Source organism: Ovis canadensis, chromosome 2, assembly GCF_042477335.2.
Source record: "Ovis canadensis isolate MfBH-ARS-UI-01 breed Bighorn chromosome 2, ARS-UI_OviCan_v2, whole genome shotgun sequence".
NCBI lineage: Eukaryota > Metazoa > Chordata > Mammalia > Artiodactyla > Bovidae > Ovis > Ovis canadensis.
Window position 1 is genome coordinate 153,167,831 of NC_091246.1, and position 12,326 is coordinate 153,180,156.

General features: G+C 43.5%; 1 protein-coding gene across 4 annotated transcripts in view; it reads left to right on the forward strand.

The window, feature by feature from the left end:
• DPP4 (dipeptidyl peptidase 4) overlaps positions 1–12,326 on the forward strand; it is an 81,675-nt gene that overhangs the window by 35,820 nt on the left and 33,529 nt on the right. For all 4 annotated transcript variants that reach the window (XM_069574341.1, XM_069574344.1, XM_069574345.1 and 1 more), the window contains 3 exons: positions 1,382–1,542; positions 2,964–3,076; positions 12,057–12,192. In XM_069574341.1, coding sequence (XP_069430442.1) covers positions 1,382–1,542; positions 2,964–3,076; positions 12,057–12,192 — 410 coding nt within the window. The remainder of the gene's footprint in view (positions 1–1,381; positions 1,543–2,963; positions 3,077–12,056; positions 12,193–12,326) is intronic.

The following is a 12,326-nucleotide window of genomic DNA, read 5'->3' on the forward strand; positions in this document are numbered from 1 at the left end:
TGGAAGTGCTGAAATAGGCAGAAATGAACAGTGGAACATGAATTCCAAAGAGGAAAATCTGGGTTCATTCTTGATTCTAACAACTATTGGTCATGTGCTCCCAAGCAAATGACTTACTCTTAGCTGCTTTTCTATGCTCACCTGCACAATGAATTATTATGAGGATTAAGTGAAATAATAGATGTCGGATATCAGTGTCTAGTGCGTGGACAGCAGACATCAAATGTCAGCTGCTCATCCTTATAATGATTATATTTTATCATTATTATTATTACTGTAACTACTATTACTTTTATCACTGTTACTGAAAATAAGCATCTGGAAAATAAACTTTTGTCAGGAGGCTGTGAAAATCAGAAAAGGGGGATAAAATGATTTCCTAATTCTAAGATTCAAGTTTTTATGCTTTTGCTTTTACCTTTACACTCGCAACAGAATATGAAACGCGTAGATTAACTCTGCATAAAGGACTAGAAGGCTCCATCAAATCCACTTGAATCCTCTCTTCCCAGTTGATGAAAGAGGTTTTGGCATTTTAAGAGCCAGAGGTTGGAAGTCCCATGAATTGACTCCATAATAAACATAGGAAAGAGCTACTTTTGCCAGAGATTGAGGATGAGTCCAACACTGTTCAGGAAAGCGGGGGGCGGGGGGGCGGGAAACTGTCTAACTCCCTGCAACCCGATGGACTGTAGCCCATCAGGCTCCTCAGTCCATGGGATTCTCCAGGCAAGAATACTGGAATGGGTTGCCATTTCCATTTCCAGGGGGTCTTCCCAACCCAGAGATCGAACCCATGTCTCTTACACCAGAGGAAAGTGTTAATCCAAGAGAGTTCTCAGTTTCTAGGCAAAGGAGGAGCTCCTTGGTAGGAGTCACATGGAGCTCCTTGCCATTCTAAATCCATCCTTCCCACATCTTTTGTGCCAAGAGGAGTAAACTCTGGGCATCATATTGGTTTGATAGCCTGGAGCCACATACTGCCCCCCGGTATCCTGCAGAATGGGTACAAACTGTTGACTGTTTGAAAATTAGAAAGGAGAATCAGCCCCTTATGTGAGATTTACTTTTAGTATATTTTGTGGCATAAATTTAGAGGATTATAAGATAAAGAAAAAATGTAGAGTTTATATTAAATATTGTGTGCTAAAATATTCAAAAATGGTCCAATGGGTTACTTATTTTTACAATCCAGCTCTATCCGTGAAGATTTTATTTTTATTCATTTGTGTTACTCTGATTTTGGAAGCCCAGAAAATGCAAAGTGGTTCATTAGTTGAACTCTACTGTAATTACTAAAGCTAATGAGAACAATATTTTGAATGCCAAAGCCAATTTATCAGTTACTTCTTGTAACAGAACAATTTCTGTCTTTTTTCAGAGGAAGTCTTCAGTGCTTATTCTGCTCTGTGGTGGTCTCCAAACAGCACTTTTTTAGCATATGCCCAATTTAACGACACAGAAGTCCCGCTGATTGAATACTCCTTCTACTCCGATGAGTCACTGCAATATCCAAAGACCGTGAAGATTCCATATCCAAAGGTCTGTGCTCTGTTCATAAAGCGGTTCCGTGATTTGATGGGAAGAGAATGGTTTCATTTAATCCTTTCCTGCTAATGAAAATATTGTCAGTCTCTCTTCAACAGCTTGCTGTGATTACTCTTGCTGAAGTCAACAGCATCTGGCAATTTTAAAGTATTTTTATTATCCCAGGAAAGAGTGTGATTTAAGGTTTTGTAATTTCTCCAAAAACTTTGAGGAATGACAAGCCGAAAAAGATGGGGAAAATGCTTTTGAAAGAAGCAGGGGGAATGAAAATATTTGAATGGAGGAAAAGAGAGGCTGTAATTGAATCAGAAGCTCATCTCATTTGCAGAAGTTGGATTGTGCCCTAGATAAAGTTGAAAAGCATGCTTATATATCAGGTTGTATTACTAACTAACAGATACATGACTAGTTTTAGTAGTTCTGTGATAAATTTGGCATTGATGTAAATTTCACACGTCCCACATTTGGGATAATAGTGTCACGTCTTGGTTTTCAAGACTGTGTCTCTCTCCAGGATGCATGTTTATGAAAACTGAAGAGCTTTATTAAGCCAAGGAAGAGGGAGATTTAGGAAGGGACCAGGATTCTTCACTAGTGTCATAAAAATAGTGGCCACATTATTTTTTATAGGAAAATCTAATAGTGAAGTGTTTTTGCTGTAAGCAATTTGGGGAAAGGGATTTTTATTTTTACCAACTCACTGTTCAATTTGCTTTATGAAGAGCTGCCATTTTAGGAAGACAGAGGAAGTTAAGAGAAAAAAAAATCAGAGACTAAATATGGGAATGTATTTTCAGTGGAATGTTATTTTTTGAAGAGTAAACTGGCAAAAAAAAATCATAGAACCTTCTCACTAAAAATAATGTATTATTGCTAATTTGTCAATTGAAAATCTATGTGTACATATAAAATAATTTTATAGATTTCTGTCACAATATTGACTGTAAAGCTCCAAAGTACTGAACCTGAATTTGGAATGGAAATGTTGGCTTCCTAATTAGCATTTTGGCTCTGGGCTCAGGTAAACTGATTTTACTAGTGGATTGTATCTTTGGCTGAACCCAGGTATTCTTCCTAGTGGTTAGCCATCAATCTTGTTTTCTGGAGTCAAGATATATTTATAGATTAAAATAATTGATTTTAACAAGTTTATCCTTTTTTGCTTGAAGTACATAAATTATGAATATTCATTACTTAAGGGGGAGCCATTTATGTATTTCTGCCTGAATTTGAGAAGGTTGTATGTCATGACTCTCCTTTAAGTTTATTTTATCTGCATTAAAATATTTAAAAGTGTCTGGTTATGATTTTATGGGCATAATTTAGCCATTTTTGTATAGCTTTAAATTTGTGCAATGATATTAAATCTTTTTTTATTATTATTAATACCAATTCTGTGATTGTTTTTTTCCTAGGCAGGAGCTGTGAATCCAACTATAAAGTTCTTTGTTGTAAATATCAGCAGTCTCAGCCCGAACATTAATGCAACTTCCCAACAAATTGTTCCTCCTGGTTCTGTGTTAATAGGGTAAGACTCTTGACCCAAATGCTCATGCTGTAAACAATTCCACAGTTCTCAGGGAGGACACTTTCAAAATGAGTGACAGAGTCAATGGCAGTATCTCATGGTGTCACCTGGCCTGGCCCCTCATCCATGCTTCCATTCAACCACTCTGTTGGGCTATACCCCACAGGCCTACAGGGCCTGTGTTTGCCCACATTTAAGACCAAAGACAGAGCCCAGTGTCAGCAACAGAGACATCAGTGGTTTAATGGAGATCTACATGTCTAAAGCAAGGTCCTGGAGCAACATCTCACCATGTGCTCTGGTGACATGACAGGACATGGCAGCAGGCTTTGCTCCCAGAGGGGAAGGGGAGATTGCCAGTTATAGGAGGAATTACGTCAGCTTGTCGTCCTAGTTACCATGGAAACCAGCAGAGGGGCATGCCCCTCACCGCCCCTTTGATAAGAACAGTCACTAGCTGGGGCCTGGAGCAAGTATGTAGGAATGTCAGTCAGGTGAGTAGGGTGTAAGTGGAGCAAGCTCTGGTCCAGCAGGAGATGTACAGAGAGCAAGAGAACAGTCATCTTGGGTGGTCTGACCCTACACACTCTTCACTGAGAGCAAACTTCATGTCTTCAGGCCGGACAGGGCTCTAGGGGTGGGCTTGCAGAATGAATAGGGCAGTCAGAGTCTCTGGTATCATGGAGCCTACACTCAAGGCAGGGGAGACGAACAACCAGGGAAACAAATAAAGTTAAATGTGAGGCAGTGAAATGTGAAGACAATCAAAGGAGGGCAGGTGTGATGGTGATGGTGGGGGGAGGTCAGGGAAGATCTCTCTAATGAGATGCCTGTGAGAAGTGATGTGGAGGAAGAAGGGGAGATCCTGCCACATGGAGAGTTGGAGGAGCAGTGGCCAGGCAGAGGAAGAGCAGGTGCAAAGTCCCTACAGAGGGAGCATGCGTGGTACCGCAGAGGCCCTGCAAGGAGCCACAGATCCCAGGGCATCTGAGTGGAGAGGGGAGTATGGGAGGAAGGTCAGGTCACATGAGTCTTTGCAGGGCCTGGTGAGGCCTAGACAAATTCAGGGAAACTGTGGATTAATTTTAGGGACCACCACCACCCCATGATACTGATGTGTCTCAGATGTCTTGCTTGAATAATCCTTGGAGGTTTGAAATTATCAGCCTTTCCTTTATTTTCCTATAAACACTAAATTGCATGACACTTTTGGCTATCAGGTTGCTGTCTGTTTTCCATTATTTATGTTGGTTTTGCCCTTGCTTCTAAATGATGACTAGCATCTGTTGAGCACTCTCTAGGTACCAGACACAGAGCATTACAGGCTTTATTTTATTAGCCTTTAGTAATTCTCTCCAATAATAATAACAATTGTTTTTAAATTTTTTTCTATTTATGTATTTTGGGCGGTGCTGGGTCTTTGTTGTTGTGTGCAGGCTTTTTCTCCAGTTGCAGCGAGCGGGGTCTAGTCTCTAGTTGCAGTGCTTGGATTTCTCATTTCAGTAGCTTCTCTTGTTGCGGAGCACGGGCTCTATAGGCGCTCAGGCTTCAGTAGCTGCAACCCAACAGCTCGGTAATTGAGGCTTGTAGTTTCTAGAGCACAAGCTCAATAGCTGTGGTGCTCAGACTTAGTTGCTCCGTGGCTTGTGGGATCTTCCCAGACCAGTGATTGAAACTGTGTCTCCTGCATTGGCAGGGGGATTCTTTACCGCTGAGCCACCGGAGAAGCCCTCCAATCATTATTATTATATGCCAGATACAGATAAGAAAATGAGGTCTAGAGGTTAGAAAATGACCCAGTAGGAGTCTGTATTCAAAACTTTCTGACTTGAAAGAAAGACCTTGTAAGCACTCTGCGAGGTGCCTCGCCCTCTGTGGATTCAGCTGGTGTCCTCGGATGCCTGGAGTTATTATCAGAGCAATACGAAAGCATCTTCCTGTTCAGGGCTGCATTGACTACATCAGGCAAGCTGGAGGCTTTGCGCTATCGTTATTAATTCATTCACTTGCTTAGAAAAGATCTGTATTAGCCTATTTATTCTGTGGGAAAATTAATTATGAATTAAAAGGTTTTATTTTTTTTTCCTGAATTTGTCCAAGGACGTATAAATTTACCTGGAGGTTCTAAAATCTGCTGTTTGATCCCCTCCAGCCATCTCTCCCATCAACATTAATTAAGCACTCACTGTTTACACTCATGGATGTCCATAGGAGTGAGTCTGCCTTCCAACACTTATGATGAGGTGGAGGATATAAACCACGTCAATAAATGACTCCCCAAATGCCCATGACAGAGGCAAAAACAAAAGTCAGGAGGCACTCTGAGGAGGCGGAGATGGGTTTTCCGTGACCCTGGGAATCAAAGAAAGCATCATGGAGAATGAGCGGATTGGACAGGGCATGATGGGGAGGAGGAGCGTTGGAGTAGAAGAATGGCCATGCATGGGGAAGCTCAGGACTGCCCAGGAAGGGGCTTTGGATCTCACAAATGTTTTTAAGGACCCAGCAACCTTGGTGCAAGTGAGATAAAACACAGAGGCATGGTGCCAATAAGCAAATGGCAGGCGGCTGCTTGGGTTACAGGCCCAATCCCCGTGCCCTCTCCTTCCCCTAGGAGTCTCAGAATAGCAGAACCCATCGTTGTTCCAGAAACACTCAGAATACCACTGTGAGGCACAGATGAGAGATCTGAGGCTGAAAGAGGTAAATACGTTTGCTCAAGGTCACACAGCAAGTTGGCTTGGGAGCTGGGAACAGGACAGAGGCCCCCGTCTGCCAGCCAGAGTGAATACTGTAATTAAGATGTACTGGTCGCGGATTGTGCTTGGTGCTCTGCTCACATTGTCTCATTTATTACCCACGTGCTGCTGTCTATGGTATCATTTTCACAGCTATTTCCCAGATGGAGAGATGGCATTTGCCTACTTAGAAACCATTTTCTGAGGCCTAGTTGTGAATTTCAGAGCTCAGGAAACTTAGGCAGTTTAAGGATTTGTTTCCACCATATATGAATGAATCCTTAAGTCTCTGTTCTTCTTAGTTCTCTATGCTACTCTCACGGTGAGGGCTGCCTCACTCACTGTGGGTATTTTCTGTGGAATGCATTTCAACCGAAGAAGCGTTTTTGGAAATGCTACAGGACTGTGCTATGTATGAAATTGCAAATCCAGCTCTGGTCTCTGTTAGCATCAGTACAGCTGCAGCTTTTCTAAAACCAGGCTTGAGGTCCCTCTGGTGAAAAATGTTCTAGTACACAGTGATGCTCCATTTTCTGGCCTCCTGGGAAGATCAGCAGGGTCAAGTGCATCCAGGCAACATATGCCTCTTCAGCTGCCTCGCAGCTTCTATGGTGTCACATGGTAATTCACTCACTCCTGGAGTGAGGCCCCTCTCTGCCCGCGCCCATTACTGATTTTCTTTCTAGGCCTCATCCTTTCATCATAGAGCTCCTAGCAGCTGAAATCCTACAGGAAGATTAGGCTCGTTTGTTAGATGGGGCTCCTCTGACAGCCAGTGAGAACCAGCCACTCCTCCAGTGGCTGCCCTCAATGAATTAAAAGTTCAAGTTGATCAGATTAAACTGTTCGTTTGCATTGACTGCCTATGTTGGGAATTTTTTTCTTTATTTCTTATTTATTTATTTATCTTTGATTGTGCTGGATCTTTGTTCAGTGTTGGGGCAAGTGGGGTCTCCTCTAGGTAGCGGTGTGTGGGCTTCTCATTGCAGTGGTTTCTCTTGTTGCTGAGCACAGGCTCAGTAGCTGTGGTGCACGGGCTTAGTTGCTTCTCTGCATGTGGGATCTTCCAGACCAGGGAATCAAACCCGAGTCCCCTGCACTGACAGGCAGATCTGCACCACCAAGGAAGTCCTGTGTTGGGAACTTGAGAGCTCAAAATATTTGGGAGAAAATAGCAGATAATATAAAATCGTAAGTCTCCTAACTTTTACTTAGACAAGTGCTTCACATGACTGGACTGAAACAGGACAAGTTTATAGGTAGGGTTGGGCCAATCCTACAATAATATCTCCAGTACTTTGAAGTGGGGCTCCCCAGGTGGTGCTAGTGGTAAAGAACCTGCCTGCCAATGCAGGAGACATAAGAGATGTGTTTGATTCCCTGGAGGAGGGCATGGCAACCCACTACAGTATTCATGCCTGGTGAATCCCATGGACAGAGGAGCCTGGCGGGTTATGGTCCACAGGATCACATAGAATCATACATGACTGAAATGACTTAGCACACATGCACCTTGAAGGTTGCCTGGCACATAGCAAGTGCCTAATCAATACATGTAGAATAAGTGAATAGATAAGTTCGCGTACAGATGGATGGTTGAGCTGACTTTGTGTTGGGGGGCGGATAGGAGTTTATACAGCCTTTGTGTCTCCTCTGGACAGTTGATGACCCTTGTTCTATAAAGTGGGGACCTTCAGGATCTGGGATTTTCACTCTGGAGGTCAGTGAACTGGACTGAAATATGCTGCAATGTATGCAAGAAAGGAGGCACTTTAGGAGTTCACATGCCCTGGGCTCTGCATCTCAGCTCTGCTCCATCTCACCTCCATCATTCTGGTCCTCAGCAATCTGCCAGTGGACCCGGGAGGGCTGGCATTGCTGTCAGAGCAGAGGGTGGCGTGGAACCTGTGGCCAGCACTGGCGGGATGCCCGCTCCAGTGATTCACTGAATTAATCACTCTACTACCTGCAGTTGCTTTTAGTGCTGTTGCTCAGTCACTAAGTCGTGTCCTACACTTTGCAGCCTCAGGGACTGAAGCACACTAGGCTTCCCTGCCCCTCATCATCTCCCAGAGCTTGTTCAAACTCATGTCCATTAAGTCAGTGATGTCATCCAACCATCTCATCCTTTGTGGTCGCCTTCTCCCGCCCTCAATCTTTCCCAGTACCAGGGTCTTTGCTCTTAGAAGTGGTATTCTTTCCAATATTCTTTCCAGTTAATAAGTACTTTATTTTGAGTATCTTTAACATGCCAAAAGAAACATTACACAAATTACACAAATTACACAAACATTACACAAATTAGGGGACTTAATATCACACAACAGACATTTATTACATGCTTCCTCTTTGAAAGGCAACAGCCACTTAACAAAGGGATTCCCTGTCATGTGCTTTCAAAGGCAAGTCTCTCCTTGCACATTTAAAAAGGATTTGCTTTGTAATATTCAGTTATTCCGTCTATACACACTCTCGAGGAATAATTAGATTTCATAGAGTGAGGAGTTTTATCCAGAAAAGAATTAAGAGAGTGAAACCAACCAGCAATGTTTACCAGAGGTATGGGTGGAGATTCTACTGAGGGAGTTACTTGTAGCAGGAAATCTGAAGCCAACTGCTTATTTTTAATACTGACTCCAGTCCTGTCCAGCGGATGACCTTGGATGAATTACCTAACCTCCCCACACTTCTGTTTATTTGTCTGCAAAACAAGAACTCTGACGTTCCTCATAAGGTGGTCATGAGTTTTATGTCAGCACTTAGGCCAGTTCCTAGCACAGAGTGGACTCCACATGGGTTTGAACTCTCCTTGTCTCCAGAAATTACTTCACTGCTTTAGTAGTAAAATCAACCGTATTCGTCTTGGGCTAATTCTGTTCCAGAAGTTAGAAGAGCTGGTTGAATCACTATGTCTAGCCTGGGATAGGCAGTCAGCAGCTCATGGGGATACCAGGCTGCCTGTACAGCGCCTGGTCACTCTTCCACCCCTCCCCCGACCCCTATGACCAGTCTGTTTTTACAGAATACAGTTGGCACCAAGGGCAAAGTGTAGGTGATGATCCCGCTTGTTGGATTTTTCTGACCTTGAGTGGGGACTTATATCTTCCTGTAGAAAGTACAATTAAGCCATTGGTTTCCTTATGTCTTTTTCATGACTCACTGACATCGTGGCCTGGCATGATCACAGATCAGGGGTGGATTATGCACCCTCATTCCATCTCCCCTAAATTCCAGATCCTAAGGAGAAACTGTGATTAAAGAGAAGTGTGTTTATATGTGAATTCAGAATTTACGGTCCGTGGCACTGGTGAACCTCATTTATGGAGCCCTCACAGGGTACAGAGTACATCTTGGGCTATGAAGAGTGACAAAGGTAGTTGAAGATACAGGTTCAGGAACCTTTGATCTAGAAACAGGCAGGGAAGATGCCAGATGCATGTGAGTTTCCTGGCAGACTTCCCAAATTCTGTTGCTCAATGTTTTCAAATGGAGAAAAGTTATTTTTATATGGCTGAATGCTGAACCTGAAGCATAATTTGTGGCTTTCAGTAGATAAATTTATAGTAGCAGGAGACCCACTAATCATGTTACAGGGTTTTCTTCCACCTCACCTGCCCCTTTCTCCTACCAGGCCACTTTAGAAAAGAGGAGGGCTGTTCATTTCTGGAGTCCACTATCCTTATTGATGCCCATGGAACCCATGGAAAACATGTGCATGTGTGTGGGGAAGCTTTTTCTCTCTAGAGAGAGGTACATGATTTTCATCCAGTTTACAAAGGGGTTTTGACTTAAAATAGTAAAAACTACTGGTACCGAACCAGGGTTAGCACCCCCGGGCCTGCCAGCCTAATCCAGCCCCCACCCATTTTTGGATGATCCCACAAATAAGAATGGTTTTCACATTTTTGAATGGTTGGGAAGAAAAATCATTAGAAGAATAATACTTCCTGACTCATGAAATTTACACGAACTTCACATCTCAGCCTCTCCTTGTTGGCACACAGCCACACTCATCCCTTACATATTGTCTCCAGCTGCTTTGTGCTGCCAAGGCAGAGCTGAGCTGTTGTGACACAGAGCACGTAGCCAAAAAAATTGGAAATATTTACTGGCTGGCCCTTTCCTGAAAAAGTGTTCTGGCCCTTGGTCTAGAAAGTTAATTTCAAAAATGTTTGTTTTCTATCTTGCGCTTCATTCTTCGATTCCCTTTGCAAGTATTTATTCCCTATCCCCAGGAAGATAGATTTGCCTTTCCATTTTCTCGTTTAACTCCTTTGCCTTGGGCTCAGTGCAGTAGAGTTTGATGAGATGCTCTCACTCCTGGGTCAGCAGAAGCAGCATTCAGCTCAGACTCTGTAGCCTAGGGGTTTGGATAAATGGCACAAGACCTGTGATAGCCATGTAGAAGGAAGGGTCTTCAAAAAAGCTTCATGGGCAGGGGATATTTAAGAACACCCTGAGGGGTTTCCCTGGAGGCTCAGTGGTAAAATAGTTGCCTGCCAATTGAGGAGATGTGAGTTCGATCCCTGGGTCAGATGATCCCCTGGAGAAGGAAATGGCAACCCACTCCAGTATTCTTGCCTGGAGAATCCCATGGACAGAGGGGCCTGGTGGGCTATAGTTCATGGGGGTCACAAAAGAGCTGGACACAACTAAACAGCAACGACAACTAAGGAAGTTCAAGCATGTCAACTGAAGGGCAGGTTGACAAAGCTGGGAAACCTCATAGAGTGTTCATGAGACACCAGCCATGCAGACTGGAGAGGGCGCAGTTCTTAACAAGCAAGAGAAAGGGCTGGAGTAGAGAGGAGTCTCTGTGTGAATGTGGTGCTGTGCTGCTGGGTGGCGGCTCTAGTCTTCTTTCAGCTCCTGCCACCCGCAGCGGGGCAGCCTGGAGGCCTGGGCACCCCTGGGCACATTAACACAGTGAGCGTTCCACATCATAAAGGCGAAGGATTTAAAGTGCTTTATCTAACACCTGGTCCATCCTAAGTGCTTGATAAATATTTGTTGTTTGAGTCAGTGTCTGTGAAGGGAGCGGAGACAGGAAGTGATTATTAATTCTGAGGAAGGACAGAGCCATTTAGGTGGTGAGGATGGGACAGGATTACCCCGTCTGTTCAGTGCCACATCCACAGAATTTTCGTGCGTGCCTGTTTTGTGCCAGGTACCCCGTGAACCCTCAAAGAGTCTGCAGTCAAGCAGGGGAGAGAGCCTCATAACAAGAGCAGGGGACAGGGACAGCCTGTGAAGTAAAGAAGGAGCATTTTAGGGGGAACAGATATGGCCACAGGGTCAGATGGGAAGGGGCTGGAAGAAAAGATTCCTTTGGAATCCTTGTGACAAAAGGAAGCAAGGTTTTTATCAGACACCCGACAAGAGTGATTTAAGAACAGACATACAAAATCACACAAGGGTGTGGGAAGCAAATGAAATAACATAAATTATCCGAAGCAAATATTTAGGGAGGCTAGCAGAAAGGTAAATCATGAATTCCATGCATCTCACTATCACTCAAAATGTAATTCCAAAAATTCTTAAAGGTATGTGTTGGAGGAGCCTGCACTGCTCGAGATATCTCTATTTGTGAACTGAACTGATGCTAAAATAACAAAAGTTTCCTTAATTTCTTCACATGATTCATATTTTGATACTTGAGAAAAGATTAGTATGATACAATGATTTGATTTTCAAAGTTTGCAGAGATATGAGTCCATTTTTCTCCTCCTTTGAAAATGAAGTTGAGAAAGGGGTCAGCTCTAGTTTCTACCTACTAGCAGGAATTTTCTAGAGAAGCACACCAAATCATCAGAAAAGACTCAAATCTCAGCCAGAATCCCTGGCTTCACTCTCATGCTCCTTCAAGACAGCAGAAAAGAGACAAGAAAAGGTCCCTCTTGACACCCCAGCACCACCAAAGGCCAGTTGAGGACTTGCAAAGTCCTGAGTCATGGTGTGAGTCACATATGGTACCCTGTGAGATGCTAGCTGCTTCTTCCTGTCAGATATATTTTGATTTCCATTCAGATTTAAGTTTCACTTTGTGCTCTAAGAAAGGGTAAAATGCTATGGTGTTAAATGGTTTCAACAACTATTGAAAATTGTATTCCCATGAAGATTGGCTTCACAGAGCAAAATGTCTATTTGTACCGAGGTCTGGAAATAGCTTCTCTCTCTCTCTCTCTCCTTCCCACCCTCCCTTCCTTCCATCCTTCTGTCCTTCCTCCCTTCCCTCCTTTCAGGGATCACTACTTGTGTGACGTGACGTGGGTAACAGAAGAAAGGATTTCTTTGCAGTGGCTCCGCAGGATTCAGAACTATTCGATCATGGATATCTGTGACTATGACAGGTCCACGGGAAGATGGATTTCCTCAGTGGTAAGGTTGAATTGGGATATTCCACTTCCAAAGCTCCATGTGATCTGAGGGCTGTATGAAAACAGGAAGAATGCTATCAGGAAATATAGTTTGAGTTTCTATTCTTTCTACTGTGTCTGACCCTGAGGCAGTGA